The sequence below is a fragment of the Gigantopelta aegis genome, chromosome 10 (assembly GCF_016097555.1).
Source record: "Gigantopelta aegis isolate Gae_Host chromosome 10, Gae_host_genome, whole genome shotgun sequence".
Classification (NCBI taxonomy): Eukaryota; Metazoa; Mollusca; class Gastropoda; order Neomphalida; family Peltospiridae; genus Gigantopelta; species Gigantopelta aegis.
In genome coordinates this window covers 83831700-83855885 of record NC_054708.1, presented here as the reverse complement: position 1 = coordinate 83855885, position 24186 = coordinate 83831700, and the positions used below count along the sequence as shown (strand labels likewise).

General features: G+C 44.5%; 1 protein-coding gene across 1 annotated transcript; it reads right to left on the bottom strand.

Annotated features, from left to right (window-relative positions):
• Positions 1 to 616: 616 nt before the first annotated feature.
• LOC121383867 (mucin-3A-like) lies at positions 617 to 17781 on the bottom strand. The gene is given in 8 exon segments (XM_041513965.1): positions 617 to 1762; positions 6486 to 10097; positions 10099 to 14122; positions 14174 to 14452; positions 14504 to 15232; positions 15284 to 15562; positions 15614 to 15769; positions 17687 to 17781. Coding segments are annotated over 8 exon segments (9912 nt in total). The 3' UTR covers positions 617 to 1024.
• Positions 17782 to 24186: the final 6405 nt, after the last annotated feature.

The following is a 24186-nucleotide window of genomic DNA, read 5'->3' as shown; positions in this document are numbered from 1 at the left end:
GGCGGATCCAGAAAATCCCTTTTTTTTGGGGGGGGGGGGCGCAATCACACGAGGCGGAAAGCCAATGGAACTTTGGGGGAGGTTTGGAGGGGATCGTAAAAAAATGAAAATTAATATTCAATAAAATTATAACTGTCGCAAAATTTAGGGGGGGAGGGGCGGGTCCCTGCTCCCCTTAAAGTACAACGAAGGCAAGGATGAAAAATTGTATTTGGTTTTGTGTTCTTTTCCCCCATAAGCCAAAATGTCCACCCTATGACTATATTTCACTAAAACGTCCTGCGGTACACACAAACGTTGTCGAACAGCCATTTCACGTTTGAAATGAATGTTGTTCGCCGGGACAACCGCCCCATCCTCTCCCCCCCCCCCCCCCCCCCCCAATAAAATAAAAACGACCAAAATTTACCAAACTCCTTTTGAAGAGAGTTTCACGTAGGCGTACGGTACTACTGCCGGAGGTGCACTTTTGTGATTGTCAGCTAAGTTGGAAATAAGTTTGCGCGTAATTGAATTCGCGACGCTATCAGCATGTTCAGGATTATCGCGGTATATTTTATTGGCGAGCATATTTTTGTATACAATACATTATATACAAACAAGTCAGCGACAGAAGTGATATGACACCTTTATTCTAATCGTCATTGTCACAGAAAGCCAAACAGCGTTTTTATGTCTCAACTTTGAACAAACCTGCACCCATTAAACCTTAGAGGAAACAGAATAGGTTTGTAGATATTGTTAATGCATCGATAATGTTGAAGCCAGGGTCCATGTCCAAAGCATGAACAAAGATTTGTAGATGTACTTTTCAAACTCATTAAAACACACACACATTATGACCAGCATAACGCTACTTCAAGTGTAGTAACCAAGACATTTCGTCATGTGAGGTGATTCTTCCAACTATTTCCGTTACTACCTAATCGGTTTTTTTGGTGTTTTTTTCAGAGACAATGTCATAATCTATACTAAATCTGTTAAAGCATTTCTAGTGACGGCGATAGAAGTTGTTCTAGATGTGCTACCTACTGCTGTTTCGAAAACACACCACGACAGATATTGTAAGAGAAAGCACAGCCCAAACAGCCAACACCGACAACACGAAATACTGTTGCTGCTTTTTAGTGGCTTTCAAGTCATGTTCGTTGAGCGCGCCGGCCAATTCAGCGGACGTCGTCACGTTTCCCATCCTGTAACGCCGTGTATTGAGGACGTACGAGTCACCTGTGAGCACTACGTCAGCGCCACGAGTCGCAGTCAGCTGATGGACAGATCGTCTACTCCTGACTGGGCCACAAGAACGTCCATCGCACTGTATCGAGCAGAGACTGAAGTTACACTGAAATAGCACGCTGTGACCGGTTCCCAAGTCAAACATTTTGAAGTAGGGACTGGTCGTCGTCAGCCCAGCAGTCGTGAATCCTGATGACTTCCTCCAGACGATGCCGTCTCCACACCCTGCTCGCAGTATTGCATACCTGACGCCGGACCCCACACTGACGGCGTCGCATGACGACGGGTAGAGACCCTGCTCACCGCCCACCCCGTCTGTCCGGCCGACGAGATAGATCTTCTTACCCAAGGGAACCTCGTCATTGGAGACGTGGTTGCCAAGGACGTCAGAAATCGTTAAGGAGACGGTGGAGTTGGTCTTACGGCCTTGGTGGGACTGCTGCTCTTTCGGCGCAATCAGCCCTTCGATTACGTCATCAGAAGAACTCTCTCGGTTTAGCTTCTTTTCATCGAAAGTGCAGGTCACCTGGAATGTACAACAGAATAACATGTACATTCTGTATCGGATCAAGTAATTCATTGACCTATAGTTGTCACAGGTAGCCAACATACTCGACCAAACAGCTAATTCAAACACCAACACAAAACACATCCTTCAGAGTTTTTATACACCCAAAAGCAACACAACATACCTTCATTCTTACGCGAGCAAAACAACACACCTCCACCCTCACACAAGCAACACAAAATACCTCCACCCTCACACAAGCAACACAGCAAACCTCCACTCTCAGTCTGACACAAGCAACACAACACACCTCCACTATCAGTCTCACACAAGCAACACAACACATATCCACTCTCAGTCTCACACAAGCAACACAACACATATCCACTCTCAGTCTCACTCAAGCAACACAACACACATCCACTCTCAGTCTTACACAAGCAACACAACGCACCTCCACTCACAGTCTTACACAAACAACACAACGTACATCCACCCTCACATAAGCAAAATAACACACCTCCACTCTCAGTCTCACACAAGCAACACAACACACCTCCACTCTGACACAAGCAACACAACACGCCTCCAATCTCAGTGTCACACAAGCAACACAACACCCGCCTCCCACTCAGTCTCACACAAGCAACACAACACACCTCCATTCTCAATCTCACACAAGCAACACAACACACCTCCACTCTCAGTCTCACACAAGCAACACAACACACCTCCACTCTCAGTCTCACACAAACGACACAGCACACCTCCACTCTCACACAAGCAACACAATACACCTCCACTCTCACACAAGCAACACAACACCCACCTCCCGCAACACAACACCCACCTCCCACTCTCAGTCTCACACAAGCAACACAACGTACATCCACCCTCACATAAGCAAAATAACACACCTCCACTCTCAGTCTCACACAAGCAACACAACACACCTCCACTCTCACACAAGCAACACAACACACCTCCACTCTGACACAAGCAACACAACACGCCTCCACTCTCAGTGTCACACAAGCAACACAACACCCACCTGCCACTCTCAGTCTCACACAAGCAACACAACACACCTCCATTCTCAATCTCACACAAGCAACACAACACACCTCCACTCTCAGTCTCACACAAACAACACAGCACACCTCCACTCTCACACAAGCAACACAATACACCTCCACTCTCAGTGTCACACAAGCAACACAACACCCACCTCCCACTCTCAGTCTCACACAAGCAACACAACACACCTCCATTCTCAATCTCACACAAGCAACACAACACACCTCCACTCTCAGTCTCACACAAACACAACACACCTCCACTCTCAGTCTTACACAAACAACACAACGTACATCCACCCTCACATAAGCAAAATAACACACCTCCACTCTCAGTCTCACACAAGCAACAACACACCTCCACTCTCAGTCTGACACAAGCAACACAACACACCTCCACTCAGTCTGACACAAGCAACACAACACACCCCCACTCAGTCTCACACAAGCAACACAACACGCCTCCACTCTCAGTGTCACAGAAGCAACACAACACCCACCTGCCACTCTCAGTCTCACACAAGCAACACAACACACCTCCATTCTCAATCTCACACAAGCAACACAACACACCTCCACTCTCAGTCTCACACAAACAACACAGCACACCTCCACTCTCACACAAGCAACACAATACACCTCCACTCTCAGTGTCACACAAGCAACACAACACCCACCTCCCACTCTCAGTCTCACACAAGCAACACAACACACCTCCATTCTCAATCTCACACAAGCAACACAACACACCTCCACTCTCAGTCTCACACAAACACAACACACCTCCACTCTCAGTCTTACACAAACAACACAACGTACATCCACCCTCACATAAGCAAAATAACACACCTCCACTCTCAGTCTCACACAAGCAACAACACACCTCCACTCTCAGTCTGACACAAGCAACACAACACACCCCCACTCAGTCTCACACAAGCAACACAGCACACCTCCACTCTCAGTCTGACACAAGCAACACAGCACACCTCCACTCTCAGTCTGATACAAGCAACACAACACACCTCCACTCTCAGTCTCACACAAGCAACACAACACATATCCACTCTCAGTCTCACACAAGCAACACAACACATATCCACTCTCAGTCTCACTCAAGCAACACAACACACATCCACTCTCAGTCTTACACAAGCAACACAACGCACCTCCACTCACAGTCTTACACAAACAACACAACGTACATCCACCCTCACATAAGCAAAATAACACACCTCCACTCTCAGTCTCACACAAGCAACACAACACACCTCCACTCTCACACAAGCAACACAACACACCTCCACTCTGACACAAGCAACACAACACGCCTCCACTCTCAGTGTCACACAAGCAACACAACACCCACCTCCCACTCTCAGTCTCACACAAGCAACACAACACACCTCCATTCTCAATCTCACACAAGCAACACAACACACCTCCACTCTCAGTCTCACACAAACAACACAGCACACCTCCACTCTCACACAAGCAACACAATACACCTCCACTCTCAGTGTCACACAAGCAACACAACACCCACCTCCCACTCTCAGTCTCACACAAGCAACACAACACACCTCCATTCTCAATCTCACACAAGCAACACAACACACCTCCACTCACAGTCTTACACAAACAAAACAACGTACATCCACCCTCACATAAGCAAAATAACACACCTCCACTCTCAGTCTGACACAAGCAACACAACACACCTCCACTCAGTCTCACACAAACAACACAACACACCTCCACTCTCAGTCTCACACAAGCAACAACACACCTCCACTCTCAGTCTCACACAAGCAACACAACATACCTCCACTCTGACACAAGCAACACAACACACCAAACTCTCAGTCTCACACAAGCAACACAACACACCTCCACTCAGTCTCACACACGCAACACAACACACCTCCACTCTCAGTCTCACAAAAGCAACACAACACACCTCCACTCTCAGTATCACACAAGCAACATAACACACCTCCACCCTCAGTTTCACACAAGCAACATAACACACCTCCATTCGCAATCTCACACAAGCAACACAACCCCCCCCCCCCCACACACACACACACACTCAATCTGACACCTGCAACACAACACACATCCACTCTCAGTCTCACACAAGCAACACAACACACATCCACTCTCAGTCTCACAGAAGCAACACAACAGACCTCCACCCTCAGTCGTACACAAGCAGCACAACACACCTCCACTCTCAGTCTCACACACACAACACAACACACCTCCACTCAGTCTCACACAAGTAACACAACAACTCGATCTGCCTCCTATGTCTACATTTGAATCCTTCGAAAATGGTATCATTTTGACCACCGAACACATTGGCAATTGACTACACACCTAATCAGAAAGAAACATTGCTCAAAGTCCCTTTATAATTTTTCTCGGGTACATGTAAAACATCTAACAAAAAAAAATATCTTTGGAAAACAAAATTAATATTTTACAAAATAATTATCCAAAAATTAGGATGAAAATTGGGACATTAGAAATGACTATTGTGTTAATGCTATTTACCAATAATAACCAAATTTCCTAAACAAAACTGATGCAATCAGATGTTTATGTTAATTTTTTATGCATCTGGCTGGGTTGACCGGCCTCGGTGGCGTCGTGGTTAGGCCATCGGTCTACAGGCTGGTAGGTAATGGGTTTGGATCCCAGTCGAGGCATGGGATTTTTAATCCAAATACCGACTCCAAACCCTGAGTGAGTGGTCCGCAAGGCTCAATGGGTAGGTGTAAACCACCTGCACCGAACAGTGATCCATAACTGATTCAACAAAGGCCATGGTTTGTGCTATCCTGCCTGTGGGAAGCGCAAATAAAAGATCCCTTGCTGCTAATCGGAAACAGTAGCCCATGTAGTGGCGACAGCGGGTTTCCTCTCAAAATCTGTGTGGTCCTTAACCATATGTCTGACGCCATATAACCATAAATAAAATGTGTTGAGTGCGTCGTTAAATAAAACATATCTTTTTGGCTTGATTGTAACTGAATCTGCAGTTGTAGTCAGGATTCTGTATGGTATACGTTTCGTATGGAACGGGCAGTTTTAGCACAAGTAAGTAAGAATTTATGGTGATACATAGTTCGATTCGATCAAGTACTATGGCGATTTTGTCAAAATAGTCGTTGCAGAAATAAAAATATTTAGAAATATACTTCAGTTAGCTTTGTTATGTCGGGGATTTATTTTAAATATCACACCTACAAATGCTGATTTGGCACCAACTTGTACAGCACTACTTCCGACCTTGATCTAAATAAGTGACAGGATTACCCGAATTATACTGAATAATAGCAATTGTAGTGTGGTCTGATCTAGTGCCTATGTAACACTTTAAGGGACCATTTTCAAGTAAGGAACCATACGTTTCTGGCTGTATGTCCATCGTTAGCACCCTGGCTGTATGTCCATCATTAGCACCCTACCCCCCCCCCCCCCCCCCAACAAAAAACAAAAAACGTTTTTCTATTGGTCTTAGTAACCATCGTTCCCCATAGCTCTCTCCATCTCTCTCCCCCTCGCTCTTCATCTCCCTCCCTTAGGCACTCTTGCCATCTTCCTCTTACCACGCCCCCCCCCCCCTCCCCCTTATCCTTACACTCTTTTTTTCCTACCTGAAACCGCCTGTTGTAGGTATGGATTAAACTTCCCTTTTCACCCCAGGACACAAAGACTTCAACATTATAAACAGCAGCATCCACCTTCTTATCGAATATGCATCCAAGATGCTCGGTACCAGAATACATCACAGGAAGTTTATAATTAACTCTGTCAAGAGTAGAGAACTCATAACTAAAACCAGATTTACAAAGAGCACTTCCATAAATATTCAAATCGGTCACAATGTTTATCCAAGCAATGTGACTAGTATTGGTACCACAGTCAGGATTAATTTTTAGAATATAATCAAAAGAATCACGGATATCCAGGCCTACCGGCACCTGACGTGTAGTTGCCAAACCAGGTGATGCAGGAGATGCACCTGGTAGTCTAGGTGATGTAGGAGATACACTTGGTGGTATAGGTGATGTAGGAGATGCACCTGGTGCAACTGGTGAAGTAGGAGATACACTTGGTGGTCTAGGTGATGTAGGATATACACTTGGTGGTCTAGGTGAAGTAGGAGCTACACTTGGTGGTCTAGGTGATGTAGGAGATACACCTGTTGGTCTAGGTGATGTAGGAGATACACCTGGTGATCTAGGTGATGTAGGAGATACACCTGTTGGTCTAGGTGATGTAGGAGATACACCTGGTGCAACTGGTGATGTAGGAGATACACTTGGTGGTCTAAGTGATGTAGGAGATACACCTGGTGGTCTAGGTGGCGTAGGAGATAAACTTGGTAGTCTAGGTGATGTAGGAGATACACCTGGTGGTGTAGGAGATGTTGAAGATACACTTGGTGGTGCTGGTGATGTTGAAGATATACCTGTTGGTCCTGGAGATGTTGAAGATACACGTGATGGCTCCAGTGATGTTGAAGATATATCTGGTGGTCCTGGAGAAGTTGAAGATATCATTGGTCGTCCTGGGGATGTTGAAGATACACTTGGAGGGGCTGGTGATGTTGAAGATACACTTGGTGTTCTCTGTGATGTTGAAGATACACTTGGTGGTCCTGGTGATGTTAAAGATATACTTGGTGGTGCTGGTGATGTTGAAGATATACCTGGTGGTGCCAGTGATCTTGAAGATATATCTGGTGGTCCTGGTGATGCTGAAGATACACTTGGTGGTCCTGGGGATGTTGAAGATACACTTGATGGTGCCGGTGATGATGAAGATATACTTGGAGGCGCCAGTGATGTTGAAGATATACTTGGTGGCACTGGTGATGTTAAAGATAAACGTGGTGGTGCCGATAATGTTGAAGATATATTTGCTGGTCCCGGTGATGTTGCAGATATACCTGGTGGTCTTGGAGATGTTGAAGATATACCTGGTTGTCTCTGTGATGTTGAAGATATCCCTGGTGGGCCTGGAGATGTTGAAGATATACTTGGAGGCACCAGTGATGTTGAAGATATACTTGGTGGCATCTGTGATGTTGAAGATATACTTGCTGATGCCGGTGATGTTGAAGATACACTTGGTGGTCCTGGTGATGTTGAAGATACACTTGGTAGTCCTGGTGATGTTGAAGATATACTTGGAGGCACTGGTGATGTTGAAGATACACTTGGAAGCGCTGGTGATGTTGAAGATACACTTGGAGGCGCTGGTGATGTTGAAGATACAGTTGGTGGTCCTGGTAATGTTGAAGATACACGTGGTGGTCTCTGTGATGTTGAAGATACACTTGGAAGCGCTGGTGATGTTGAAGATACACTTGGTGGTCTCTGTGATGTTGAATATATACTTGGAGGCGCTGGTGATGTTGAAGATACACTTGGAGAGGCTTGTGATGTTGAAGATACATTTGGAGGCGCTGGTGATGTTGAAGATACACTTGGAGGGGCGAGTGATGTTGAAGATACACTTGGTGGTGCTGGGGATGTTGAAGATGTACTTGGAGGCCCTGGGGATGTTGAAGATACACTTGGAGGGGCTGGTGATGTTGAAGATACACTTGGTGGTCTCTGTGATGTTGTAGATACACTTGGAGAGGCTGGTGCTGTTGAAGATACACTTGGTGGTCTCTGTGATGTTGAAGATACACTTGGAGGCGGTTGTGATGTTGAAGATACACTTGGAGGAGCTTGTGATGTTGAAGATACACTTTGCGGCGCTGGTGATGTTGAAGATACACTTGGTGGTCTTTGTGATGTTGAAGATACACTTGGAGGCGCTGGTGATGTTGAAGATACACTTGGAGGGGCAGGTGATGTTGAAGACACACCTGTTGGTCTCTGTGATGTTGAAGATTCACTTTGAGGCGCTGGTGATGGTGAAGATACACTTGGTGGTCTCTGTGATGATGAAGATACACTTGGAGGCGCTGGTGATGTTGAAGATACACTTGGAGGCGCTGGTGATGTTGAAGATATACTTGGTGGTCCTGGTGATGTTGAAGATATACCTGGTGGTTCTGGTAATGTTGTAGATACACTTGGTGATCCTGGGGATGTTGAAGATACACTTGATGGTGCCGGTGATGATGAAGATATACTTGGTGGCGCTGGTGATGTTGAAGATACACTTGGTGGTGTCGATAATTTTGAAGATATACTTGGTGGTCCTGGGGATGTTGAAGATACACTTGGTGATCCTGGGGATGTTGAAGATACACTTGATAGTGCCGGTGATGATGAAGATATACTTGGTGGCGCTGGTGATGTTGAAGATACACTTGGTGGTGTCGATAATGTTAAAGATATACTTGGTGGTCCTGGTGATGTTGAAGATATACCTGGTGGTCCTGGTGATGTTGAAGATACACTTGGTGGTCCTGGGGATGTTGAAGATACACTTGATGGTGCCGGTGATGATGAAGATATACTTGGAGGTGCCGGTGATGTTGAAGATATACTTGGTGGCACTGATGATGTTAAAGATAAAGGTGGTGGTGCCGATAATGTTGAAAATATACTTGCTGGATCCGGTGATGTTGGAGATATACCTGGTGGTCTTGGAGATGTTGAAGATATAATTGATTGTCTCTGTGATGTTGAAGATATTCCTGGTGGGCCTGGAGATGTTGAAGATATACTTGGAGGCACCAGTGATGTTGAAGATATACTTGGTGGCATCGGTGGCGTTGAAGATATACTTGCTGAAGCCGGTGATGTTGAAGATACACTTGGTAGTCCTGGTGATGTTGAAGATATACTTGGAGGCACTGGTGATGTTGAAGATACACTTGGAGGCGATGGTGATCTTGAAGATACACCTGGAGGCGCTGGTGATGTTGAAGATACACTTGGAGGCGCTGGTGATGTTAAAGATACACTTGGAGGCGCTGTTGATGTTGAAGATACACTTGGAGGGAATGGTGATGTTGAAGATACACTTGGAGGTGCTAGTGATGTTGAAGATACACTTGGTGGTCTCTGTGATGTTGAAGATACACTTGGAAGCGCTGGTGATGTTGAAGATACACTTGGTGGTCTCTGTGATATTGAAGATACACTTGGAGGCGCTGTTGATGTTGAAGATACACTTGGAGGGAATGGTGATGTTGAAGATACACTTGGAGGTGCTAGTGATGTTGAAGATACACTTGGTGGTCTCTGTGATGTTGAAGATACACTTGGAAGCGCTGGTGATGTTGAAGATACACTTGGTGGTCTCTGTGATATTGAAGATACACTTGGAGGTGCTGGTGATGTTGAAGATACACTTGGAGGGGCTTGTGATGTTGAAGATACACTTGGAGGCGCTGGTGATGTTGAAGATATATTTGGAGGCGCTGGTGATGTTGAAGATGCACTTGGTGATCTCTGTGATGATGAAGATACACTTGGAGGCGCTGGTGATGATGAAGATACACTTGGAGGTGCTGGTGATGTTGAAGATATAATTGGTGGTCCTGGTGATGTTGAAGATACACTTGGTGATCCTGGGGATGTTGAAGATACACTTGGAGGGGCTGGTGATGTTGATGACACACTTGGTGGTCTCTGTGATGTTGTAGATACACTTTGAGGCGCTGGTGATGTTGAAGATACACTTGGTGGTCTCTGTGATGATGAAGATACACTTGGAGGCGCTGGTGATGTTGAAGATACACTTGGAGGCGCTGGCGATGTTGAAGATACACTTGGTGGTGCTGGTGATGTTGAAGATACACTTGGTGATCCTGGGGATGTTGAAAATACACTTGGAGGGGCTGGTGATGTGGAAGATACACTTGGAGAGGCTGGTGATGTGGAAGATACACTTGGTGGTCTCTGTGATGTTGAAGATACACTTGGAGGCGCTTGTGATGTTGAAGATACACTTGGAGGGGCTGGTGATGTTGAAGATACACTTGGAGGCGCTGGTGATGTTGAAGACACACTTGGAGGCGCTGGTGATGTTGAAGATACACTTGGAGGCGCTGGTGATGTTGAAGACACACTTGGAGGCGCTGGTGATGTTGAAGATACCCTTGGTGGTGCTGATAATGTTGAAGATATACTTGGTGGTCCTGGTGATGTTGAAGATATACCTGGTGGTTCTGGTGATGTTGAAGATACACTTGGTGATCCTGGGGATGTTGAAGATACACTTGATGGTGCCGGTGATGATGAAGATATACTTGGTGGCGCTGGTGATGTTGAAGATACACTGGGTGGTGCCGATAATGTTGAAGATATACTTGGTGGTCCTGGTGATATTGAAGATATACCTGGTGGTCCTGCTGATGTTGATGATACACTTGGTCGTCCTGGGGATGTTGAAGATACACTTGATGGTGCCGGTGATGAAGAAGATATACTTGGAGGCGCCGGTGATGTTGAAGATATACTTGGTGGCACTGGTGGTGTTAAAGATAAACGTGATGGTGCCGATAATGTTGAAAATACACTTGGTGGTCTCTGTGATGTTGTAGATACACTTGGAGAGGCTGGTGATGTTGAAGATATACTTGGTGGTCTCTGTGATGTTGAAGATACACTTGGAGGCGATGGTGATGTTGAAGATACACTTGGAGGGGCTGGTGATGTTGAAGATACAATTGGTGGTGCTGGTAATGTTGAAGATACACTTGGTGGTCCTGGTGATGTTGAAGATACACTTGGTGGTCTCTGTGATGTTGAAGATAGACTTTGAGGCGCTGGTGATTTTGTAGATACACTTGGTGGTCTCTGTGATGATGAAGATACACTTGGAGGCGCTTGTGATGTTGAAGATACACTTGGAGGCGCTGGTGATGTTGAAGATACCCTTGGTGGTGCTGATAATGTTGAAGATATACTTGGTGGTCCTGGTGATGTTGAAGATATACCTGGTGGTCCTGTTGATGTTGAAGATACACTTGATGATCCTGGGGATGTTGAAGATACACTTGATGGTGCCGGTGATGATGAAGATATATTTGGTGGCGCTGGTGATGTTGAAGATACACTTGGTGGTGCTGGTGATGTTGAAGATACACTTGGTGATCCTGGGGATGTTGAAAATACACTTGGAGGGGCTGGTGATGTTGAAGATACACTTGGTGGTCCTGGGGATGTTGAAGATATACTTGGTGGTTCTGGTGATGTTGAAGATACACTTGGAGGCCCTGGTGATGTTGAAGACACATTTGGAGGCGCTGGTGATGTTGAAGATACACTTGGAGGCGCTGGTGATGTTGAAGACACACGTGGTGGCGCTGGTGATGTTGAAGATACATTTGGAGGCGCTGGTGATGTTGAAGATACACTTGGAGGGGCTAGTGATGTTGAAGATACCCTTGGTGGTGCTGATAATGTTGAAGATATACTTGGTGGTCCTGGTGATGTTGAAGATATACCTGGTGGTCCTGTTGATGTTGAAGATACACTTGGTGATCCTGGGGATGTTGAAGATACACTTAATGGTGCCGGTGATGATGAAGATATACTTGGTGGCGCTGGTGATGTTGAAGATACACATGGTGGTGCCGATAATGTTGAAGATATACTTGGTGGTCCTGGTGATGTTGAAGATATACCTGGTGGTCCTGATGATGTTGAAGATACAATTGGTGGTCCTGGGGATGTTGAAGATATACTTGGTGGTGCCGGTGATGATGAAGATATACTTGGAGGCGCCGGTGATTTTGAAGATATACTTGGTGGCACTGGTGATGTTGAAGATACACTTGGAGGTGCTGGTGATGTTGAAGATACACTTGGAGGCGCTGGTGATGTTGAAGATACACTTGGTGGTCTCTGTGATGTTGAAGATACATTTGGAGGCGCTGGTGATGTTGAAGATACACTTGGAGGGGCTTGTGATGTTGAAGATACACTTGGAGGGGCCAGTGATGCTGAAGATACACTTGGAGGGGCTAGTGATGTTGAAGATACACTTGGTGGTGCTGGGGATGTTGAAGATATACTTGGTGGTCCTGGTGATGTGGAAGATACAATTGGTGGTCTCTGTGATGATGAAGATACACTTGGAAGCGCTGGTGATGTTGAAGATACACTTGGAGGGGCTGGTGATGTTGAAGATATACTTGGTGGTCCTGGTGATGTTGAAGATACACTTGGTGGTCTCTGTGATGTTGAAGATACACTTGGAGGCGCTGGTGATGTTGAAGATACACTTGGAGGCGCTGGTGATGTTGAAGATATACTTGGTGGTCCTGGTGATGTTGAAGATACACTTGGTGGTCTCTGTGATGATGAAGATACACTTAGAGGCGCTGGTGATGTTGAAGATACACTTGGTGGTGCTGGTGATGTTGAAGATATACTTGGTGGTGCTGATAATGTTGAAGATATACTTGGTGGTCCTGGTGATGTTGAAGATACACTTGGTGGTCTCTGTGATGTTGAAGATACACTTGGAGGCGCTGGTGATGTTGTAGATACACTTGGAGGCGCTGGTGATGTTGAAGATATACTTGGTGGTCCTGGTGATGTTGAAGATACACTTGGTGGTCTCTGTGATGATGAAGATACACTTAGAGGCGCTGGTGATGTTGAAGATACACTTGGTGGTGCTGGTGATGTTGAAGATATACTTGGTGGTGCTGATAATGTTGAAGATATACTTGGTGGTCCTGGTGATGTTGAAGATATACTTGGTGTTCCTGGTGATGTTGGAGATACACTTGGTGATCCTGGGGATGTTGAAGATACACTTGATGGTGCCGGTGATGATGAAGATATACTTGGTGGCGCTGGTGTTGTTGAAGATAGACTTGGTGGTGCCGATAATGTTGAAGATACACTTGGAGGCACCAGTGATGTTGAAGATATACTTGCTGATGCCGGTGATGTTGAAGATACACTTGGTGGTCTCTGTGATGTTGAAGATACACTTGGAGGCGCTGGTGATGTTGAAGATACACTTGGAGGAGCTTGTGATGTTGAAGATACACTTGATGGTGCCGGTGATGATGAAGATATACTTGGTGGCGCTGGTGTTGTTGAAGATACACTTTGAGGCGCTGGTGATGTTGAAGATACACTTGGTGGTCTCTGTGATGATGAAGATACACTTGGAGGCGCTGGTGATGTTGAAGATACACTTGGTGGTCTCTGTGATGATGAAGATACACTTGGAGGCGCTTGTGATGTTGAAGATACACTTGGAGGCGCTTGTGATGTTGAAGATACACTTGGCGGTGCTGGTGATGTTGAAGATACCCTTGGTGGTGCTGGGGATGTTGAAGATATACTTGGTGGTCCTGGTGATGTTGAAGATATAGTTGATGATGCTGTTGATGTTAAAGATTCACTTAGTGTTGCTGGTGATGTTGAAGATACACTTGGAGGCGCTGATGATGTTGAAGATACACTTGGTGGTCTCTGTGATGATGAAGATACACTTGGAGGCGCTGGTGATGTTGAAGATACACTTGGTGGTCTCTTTGATGATGAAGATACACTTGGAGGCGCTTGTGATGTTGAAGATACACTTGGAGGCGCTTGTGATGTTGAAGATACACTTGGTGGTGCTGGTGATGTTGAAGATACCCTTGGTGGTGCTGGGGATGTTGAAGATATACTTGGTGGTCCTGGTGATGTTGAAGATATAGTTGATGATGCTGTTGATGTTAAAGATTCACTTTGTGGTGCTGATGATGTTGAAGATACACTTGGAGGCGCTGATGATGTTGAAGATATACTTGGTGGTCCTGGTGATGTTGAAGATACATTTGGTGATCCTGGGGATGTTGAAGATACACTTGGAGGCGCTGGTGATGTTGAAGATACACTTGGAGGGGCTGGTGATGTTGAAGATATACTTGGTGGTCCTGGTGATGTTGAAGATACAGTTGGTGGTCTCTGTGATGATGAAGATACACTTGGAGGCGCTGGTGATGTTGAAGATACACTTGGTGGTGCTGGTGATGTTGAAGATACACTTGGTGGTGCTGGTGATGTTGAAGATATACTTGGTGGTGCTGATAATGTTGAAGATATACTTGGTGGTCCTGGTGATGTTGAAGATATACTTGGTGTTCCTAGTGATGTTGGAGATATACTTGGTGATCCTGGGGATGTTGAAGATACACTTGATGGTGCCGGTGATGATGAAGATATACTTGGTGGCGCTGGTGTTGTTGAAGATACACTTGGTGATCTCTGTGATGATGAAGATACACTTGGAGGCGCTGGTGATGTTGAAGATACACTTGGTGGTCTCTGTGATGATGAAGATACACTTGGAGGCGCTTGTGATGTTGAAGATACACTTGGAGGCGCTTGTGATGTTGAAGATACACTTGGTGGTGCTGGTGATGTTGAAGATACCCTTGGTGGTGCTGGGGATGTTGAAGATATACTTGGTGGTCCTGGTAATGTTGAAGATATAGTTGATGATGCTGTTGATGTTAAAGATTCACTTAGTGTTGCTGGTGATGTTGAAGATACACTTGTAGGCGCTGATGATGTTGAAGATACACTTGGTGGTCTCTGTGATGATGAAGATACACTTGGAGGCGCTGGTGATGTTGAAGATACACTTGGTGGTCTCTGTGATGATGAAGATACACTTGGAGGCGCTTGTGATGTTGAAGATACACTTGGAGGCGCTTGTGATGTTGAAGATACACTTGGTGGTGCTGGTGATGTTGAAGATACCCTTGGTGGTGCTGGGGATGTTGAAGATATACTTGGTGGTCCTGGTGATGTTGAAGATATAGTTGATGATGCTGTTGATGTTAAAGATTCACTTAGTGGTGCTGGTGATGTTGAAGATACACTTGGAGGCGCTGATGATGTTGAAGATATACTTGGTGGTCTCTGTGATGACGAATGGCCAATAAGTGGTCCTTGTGATGATGGAGATGTAGTCTCCAACACTGCTGAACTTTCGACGTGAGAAGACACTGAAAAGAGACATTATTATTTGTATGCCTGTTTATGTGTTTGTGTGTGGGTTTTTTTTTTTAATATGTGTGTGTATTTTCACATGTGCGAACTTGCGTGTGTGTATGCATTTGTGTTTATATACAATTTTAAAAAATACATATTTTAGTTTTTTCTGCCGACTGAGATGCTTATAATAATGTTATATAGGAATCACAGATTCAAAATTCTAGCCGTAATAGAATTTAATAGTTTTGACAGTTCCTTATTGCTCATACATATCTACCTGATGGGATTTAGTATAAAACCGCATACTTTTGAGACAGTTTGTCCCAGCACACAGTATTAAGAGAGATGTGGTCATTGTATGTTTTTGAGACAGTTTGTCCCAGCACACAATATTAAGAGAGATGTGGTCATTGTATGTTTTTGCGGTGGCAGAGGAAACATTCAGCCGATTTTCCTTATTCCAAAAAGACTACTAAAGTGCTGTATTTTTTAAATTACATATCTATTTTGTTTTCATTTGAATTCTGTTAGGGTTCACTGTGTTCCGACGATAGGCACCGGCCTCGGTGGCGTCGTGGTTAGGCCATCGGTCTACAGTCTGGTACGTACTGGGTTCGGATCCCAATCGAGGCATGGGATTTTTAATCCAGATACCGACTCCAAACCTTGAGTGAGTGTTCTGCAAGGCTCAATGGGTAAGTGTAAACCAGTTGCACCGACCAGTGATCCATAACTGGCTCAACAAAGGCCATGGTTTGTGCTATCCTGCCTGTGGGAAGCGCAAATAAAAGATCCCTTGCTGCCTGTCGTAAAAGAGTAGCCTATGTAGCGACAGCGGGTTTCCTCTAAAACAACAAAAACAGTGTCAGAATGACCATATGTTTGACGTCCAATAGCCGATGATAAAAAGTCAATGTGCTCTAGTGGCGTCGTTAAATAAAACAAACTTTACTTTACCGACCATAGACCTACGTACCAACATTGAATGTGTTACTAATTTTAACAACAATATACAAACAATACTGCCTTAGACCACTTCCTATATTGTGTTTTAAATGTGGTTTTTCCGTTACGGGCACGAATGGACAAGCATTTATTTTCAATTTGCCTACCTGTTTAGAAATACTGGGTTCTCGTTGAAGATAACAATATATACAATAGTGTGTCAGTGCTTGTATACGTGTTCACAAACTTTAAATAAACTACTTTGGTTATATTTTAAAGTCTGTTGTGTCACATTACAATTTTTGTTCGACCTTCGGTCAAAAATGACATTTGCGGGATCAAATAGACAATAACATCCGCAAATCTAAAAACTCCATATGGTTATGTCCATTGTAAACTGAATCGTTTTTCTACAGAACTCTATATTTGGCATTTCTTGAAAAAAATATCTGGCTACAATCTAACTGTAGACCCGTGAATCGTCAACTTCGCCTCTTCCAATTGCTAATGACGTCATTAGCTTTCCGGGTGTTATTTTCATTTGATCCTGGAAAAAGAATGTAATTAACCAATCACAATACAGAACACACTCCAGTCAGTTTACGATCCAATGTAAACAGTCTTTGCAGGAAGCTACATACACTTGCTTTTTTTGTTTCAAAATGTTTAATTTAATTGAAAAATAAGCGCTAATTTGACGTTACAGGAAGGGTAAATGCTATACAGTGAAACCTGTCAAAACCGGACATTTATCATGGTCCTTTTTCAAATAGCTGTACAGAAGAGAACCTCTCTAAACCGGATACCTCTTAAAACCAGACGTTTTACTTGGTCCCGAGGGTGTCCGCTTTAGATGAGTTTCACTGTATATATTTATGCAGTTCAGCAATGGTTGCTGTAAATGAATGATTGTGTTTAGGGGACGTAACTCTGCCTACTTGTTTCTCGCGAATTTATAATAGAGGATATATATTTCCCCTAACCACTTCCGGCGCGTTCCGGTTACAGCTTGAATGGTCGATGACCACAGTTGTTTGTGAATCTTCAGCTGAGATTTATACATGCCAGCACCGGGCATCATAAATGTTCCCACCTATGCTTTAAAAATAAAGAATGATACAGGTAAAAATTAAGTTGATGAAATTGCGTTTTGTTATAATTGACCATGTGTTAAATATAGGAGATGAATCTAGCGAACTGTCACCCACCCTGATTATTTTGGTTTTCTTGCATGGATTTTTGTTTTCAAAGCTGCAATCTCGCCTCACATTAATTATCATAATTTCATTTAAAGATACAAACCGGCCTCGGTGGCATAGTGGTTAAGCCATCGGACTACAGGCTGGTAGGTACAGGGTTCGCAGCCCGGTACCGGCTCCAACCCAGAACGAGTTCTTAAGGGCTCAATGGGTAGGTGTAAGGCCACTACACCCTCTTTTCTCTCACTAACCACTAACGAACTGACAACTAACCCACTGTCCTGGACAGACAGCCCAGATAGCTGAGGTGTGTGCCCAGGACAGCGTGCTTGAACCTTAATTGGATATAAGCATGAAAATAAGTTGAAATGAAATGAAATGAAATTAAAGATACAAACACATTTGCAGTTTTAATGAATTGTGTGTGACAGTAACACAGTTGTAATAGATAATAGTGAATGGAAATGTTTTATTTAACGACTTACTCAACACATTTTATTTACTGTTATATGGCGTCGGACATATGGTTAAGGAACACACAGATATTGAGGGAGGAAACCCGCTGTCGCCACTTCATGGGCTACTCTTTTCGATTAGCAGCAAGGGATCTTTTATATGAACCATCCCATAGCCAGGATAGCACATACCAAGGCCTTTGATGTACCAGTCGTGGTGCACTGGCTGGAGCGAGAAATAGCCCAATGGGCCCACCGACGGGGATCGATCCCAAACCGACCGCGCATCAAGCGAGCGCTTTACCACTGGGCTATGTCTCGCCACCTAGATAATAGAAACATATGTTTATAGTGCGTCCTACTGGGAACGCATTTTTCATTCTATGGAATTTACTACAAGTTATTTATTTCTGAGCCGGTTGTTTTCTAAATTACACGCAAAAATAGTACTATTTTTGCGTGTATTTCCAAAACACTTTTATCTTTATGTCAAAGTAAACTTAAATTATTTACAAAAACAACAAAACATTTTTGTAGGAGGATGGGACGGACTATATAAATATACATTGCATTATAAAGTGTAAATTTTGCTGTAAAATATATAAATATATAATTTAACCTAAAAACATCTACCTAAAGTAACTACTAGTTTTGTTTACATCAAAATATTTGTGGAAACATATTTATGTTAGTCTTGCATGCCGATTATTTAAGGTAGGTAGATGCCCAACATGTTAAAATGAAGACATTGTTGTATACATGATTATAAGCGTAAGTGGCAGACAAAACAAAAGACCTAATATTTTAAAAATAAAACCCCCTCAACAATTTTACATATGTGTGTGTGTGTGTGTGTGTGTGTGTGTGTGTGTGTATGTGCGTGTGTGTGTATGTGTGTGTGTGTGTGTATGTGTGTGTATAAACCATCGTTGCTGAAAAGTGATTTACAGTGCCGTAACAGTGGCAAACATTAATCACATTTGTATTATTATGGGGGGACTTTCTGTTGACTACGGCGCGCCAAAACCTATTTACGAAACACCATGTGAGAAGACAGACTGGCCGGACAAGCCTTGATGCATATTCATCGTTCTATGAAAATTGACATTTCTCAAATCAATAACATGTTCCTACGTCGCAGACTATTTCAAGGATCCATCCTGGCAACTATGTGAGCAAAACGATGGTTATCATGGTGCTTTTCGACTAGATAAATATTGTTTGCTGGTGATTAATGAATGAATGACTGAATGAATGTTTAACGACACCCCAGCACAAAAAAATGGCTATTGGGTGTCAAACTATGGTAAAGGCTTGTGATTAGTGCTTCTTATATATACGTGTAAAATGATGTCCATTTTACATTGCCTGACAATTACACTGGACTGCGTGATGTGTATTTATGTTTGTTGTTCTCTAATACTGAAAACTGGTGTGTGTGTGTGTGCGTGTGTGTGTGTGTGTATATATATATATATATATATATATATATATATATATATATATACACACACACACACACACACACAGTATGGGGAGCCAGTATAAATATCTATACCGTTACACCGTTAAGTTTCACGCTATGAGCGATAATCAGGTAACGTGTAACTGCCCTGTCGTTACGTCATGAAGCAGTGACGTCACAACAGGTGCAGCGGGTACGGGCTATTCTTTTTCGGCTCACAGAAAATATTACAAAGAAGTACAAGCATGCGGACTCAGCTATTATTTCAAAAATAGACCAAGAATTTGATAGCATCACGCAAGCTCTAGACATAAGCGACCGCATAGATAAAATGGCGGCGAAGGCAGCATTCATAACACTGAAGGACCACAAAGATGATTTCGAAGACAAACCATCCTGCAGACTAATCAATCCATCGAAAAGTGAAGTGGGAAAGGTAAACAAACTGATGCTGGAGCGTATCAACAACGAAAACTGCTCCCAGTTAACCAGTGGAGAAGCACCCAACACGTTCTGGAATGGTTCAACAACTTACAGGAAAAGCAAAACTTAACTTTCTTAGTTTTCGACATAGTGGACTACTACCCATCGATATCAGAAAACCTCCTCAAGAAAGCACTAAATTGGACAAATCAACACACTATTGTCACAGATGCTGAATACAGAACCATCATGCACTCTAGAAAATCGCTCCTGTTCGATCATAGTTGCAAACCATGGGTGAAGATAGACTCTCCAAACGCCGAGATATGTGAGCTTGTTGGGCTCCTTATCTTGCAAACTATACGGAATGAGTCAAACATCAGCAACAGGGATGCTGGACTAGTAGTATTGAAAAGACATTCGGGGTGAGAATCAGAGCAAATTAGAAAAGGCCTCGTAAAGATTTTCCAAGGACTCGGCCTCAAAATAACAGTGAAGACCAATTTGAATATCACAAACTACCTGGATACAACATTGAACCTGAACAACGGTACATACAAATCCTACAGAAAACCAAACGACCAAACGATGTACATCGACAGGAACTCCAATCATCCACCTGCAATCACAAAGCAAATCCCACGAACTGTCAGCAAGAGAATCTCTCTCCTCTCATCAACCGAAGACATCTTTACCAAAGCCGCCCCCGCTTACAACAAAGCATTAGAAGCAAGCAACTATACAGAGAAGATAGCATTCCATCAATCAGACATGAAAACAGGAGCAAGCACCAAAAAGAATAGATCTAGGAACTGTTCAACCCGCCATACAGCAGGAACGTAAAGTCAAAAGTGGGGAAAACTTTCCTACAGCTAATAAAGAAGCATTTCCCGACCGGCAGCAAGTACCACAAACTCTTCAACAAGAACGACGTCAAAGTAAGCTACAGCTGTATGAAGAACATGAAAACGATCATACAACACCACAACGCAAAAATCATCGCCGAAGACAGCAACAAGCAAACAGAGAACAAATGCAACTGCAGACATAAGGACGATTGCCCACTTGAGGGAAACTGCCTCACTAAATCAGTTATATATGAAGCTGCAGTGCATACCACTAACACACCAAGCAAGACATACACAGGCCTCACAGGGGGATCCTTCAAAGAAAGGTATGCCAACCACAAGAAGTCCTTCATGCACAGCAAGTACGAAAAGGAAACGGAGCTGTCGAAATACATTTGGGAACTAAAAAGAAAAAACGCTGAGTACACAATAACAATGGCGCGTAATAAGGAAAGTGAACACCTTCAAGAGAAGCACGGGGCAGTGCAATCTATGCATTGAGGAAACACTGGACGTACTGAAAGCTATAGGGATCAACTCGCTAAACAAGAGAAATGTACTTATATCCAAGTGCCGACACCCACCCATATGGATTAACACAGCCACCTAAGCTAAGCCGAAAAAGAATAGCCCGTACCCACTGCACATGTTGTGACGTCACTGCTTCATGATGTAACGATAGGGCAGTTACACGTTACCTGATGATCGCTCATAGCGTGAAGCTTTAAGTAGTAACAAAAGGTGTAACGTTATATATATATACTCTTCAAAAAAAGAAACGCAAAAGGGTACAAATGGGTTATAAATCCGATTTTATGTTTCCTACCGGTTCATGCTTTGTGAATATAAGGTCATTGCATGTCCCAAACACATTCCCACGGTTACATTCGATAAAACGCAGCTACTGTAAAATAAAGTTTCAAAATGTGAATATTCGCAAAAACGCAGCCACGTGCAAACCATGTCACCACTGCACGTGCGTTGTCTGCACGTGCAACATGAACACCGACAGTATAAAAGTGCAGGGTGTTCGCTTGCCTGGCCTCTGTATCTGGCCGACAGTTGACAATCCAGGACATGCCACGTCTCAGTGAACCGCAGAGAAACAATGCCATCGGCCGACTAGACGCAGGCGAATCCAGAACGGCCGTTGCCAGGGCATTCCATGTGTCCCCAAGCACCATCTCCAGACTGTGGGACCGTTACCAGCAACATGGATCAACACGTGACCTCCTTAGATCCGGTCGACCACGGGTCACTACCCCCGGGCAGGACCGCTACATCCGGGTACGCCACCTTCGGGAACGATTGACTACTGCCACCTCCACAGCCGCAGCAATACCAGGTTTGCGCAGGATATCCGACCAGACCGTACGGAACCGCCTACGTGAGGTAGGAATTCGTGCCAGACGTCCAGTTCGAGGTGTCATCTTAACACACACAAACACACACACACACACACACACACACACACACACACACACACACACACACACACACACACACACACACACACACACACATATATATATATATATATATATATACTCTTCAAAAGAAGAAACGCAAAACCACATTGTCGTAACATTTGGAGAATTGATTTAATTATTGAATGGGGAGTCCGATAATTACCAAATGTTGCTGGATTGTTCACAATTCACTCTAGTCCATTGTGAGTAAGTGATAGGACACACCACCAAGGTCAAGGTCATCTGGAGTCAATACCGGGTGTGGCCTCCGCGTGTGTTGACAACTGCCTGGCACCGCCTGCCCAATGAAGCAACCAGAGTACGGATGACGTCCCGGGGGATGGTGGCCCACTCGGCCTGCAAGGCTGCTGCCAGCTCGGGCAGGGTCTGGGGCTGTGGTTGTCGCTGTCGGAGGCGTCGGTCCAACTCGTCCCATAGATGCTCAATTGGGTTCAAATCCGGTGATATCGATGGCCAAGGAAGGACATTAATGTTGTTGTTCTGTAGGAAAGCCGTTGTGAGACGTGCTGTGTGAGGCCTGGCGTTGTCATGTTGGAACACTGCGTTGGCGTTGGCCATAACTGGAACGATGTGTGGCAGGAGGATCTGGTCAATGTAGCCCTGTGCATTCAGGTTGCCCTGCACGTGGACCAGGTCAGTTCTGCCAGTGTGTGAAATGGCTGCCCACACCATGACACTACCCCCGCCGAATCTGTCCACTTCCTGCACGCAGTTTGCCGCATAACGTTCACCACGACGCCTATACACGCGACATCTTCCATCATGACGTCGGAGCAGAAATCGGGACTCGTCACTGAACCACACCTGTCTCCATCGCAGTTGAGGCCATTGTCGATGAATCTGGCACCACTGCAGTCGGAGTCGACGGTGTTGTGGTGTTAAGATGACACCTCGAACTGGACGTCTGGCACGAATTCCTACCTCACGTAGGCGGTTCCGTACGGTCTGGTCGGATATCCTGCGCAAACCTGGTATTGCTGCGGCTGTGGAGGTGGCAGTAGTCAATCGTTCCCGAAGGTGGCGTACCCGGATGTAGCGGTCCTGCCCGGGGGTAGTGACCCGTGGTCGACCGGATCTAAGGAGGTCACGTGTTGATCCATGTTGCTGGTAACGGTCCCACAGTCTGGAGATGGTGCTTGGGGACACATGGAATGCCCTGGCAACGGCCGTTCTGGATTCGCCTGCGTCTAGTCGGCCGATGGCATTGTTTCTCTGCGGTTCACTGAGACGTGGCATGTCCTGGATTGTCAACTGTCGGCCAGATACAGAGGCCAGGCAAGCGATCACCCTGCACTTTTATACTGTCGGTGTTCATGTTGCACGTGCAGTGGTGACATGGTTTGCACGTGGCTGCGTTTTTGCGAATATTCACATTTTGGAACTTTATTGTACAGTAGCTGCGTTTTATCGAATGTAACCGTGGGAATGTGTTTGGGACATGCAATGACCTTATATTCACAAAGCATGAACCGGTAGGAAACATAAAATCGCAGTTATAACCTATTGTACCCTTTTGCGTTTCTTTTTTTGAAGAGTATATATATATATATATACATACATATACATACATATACATACACACACACATATACTCACGGAAAAA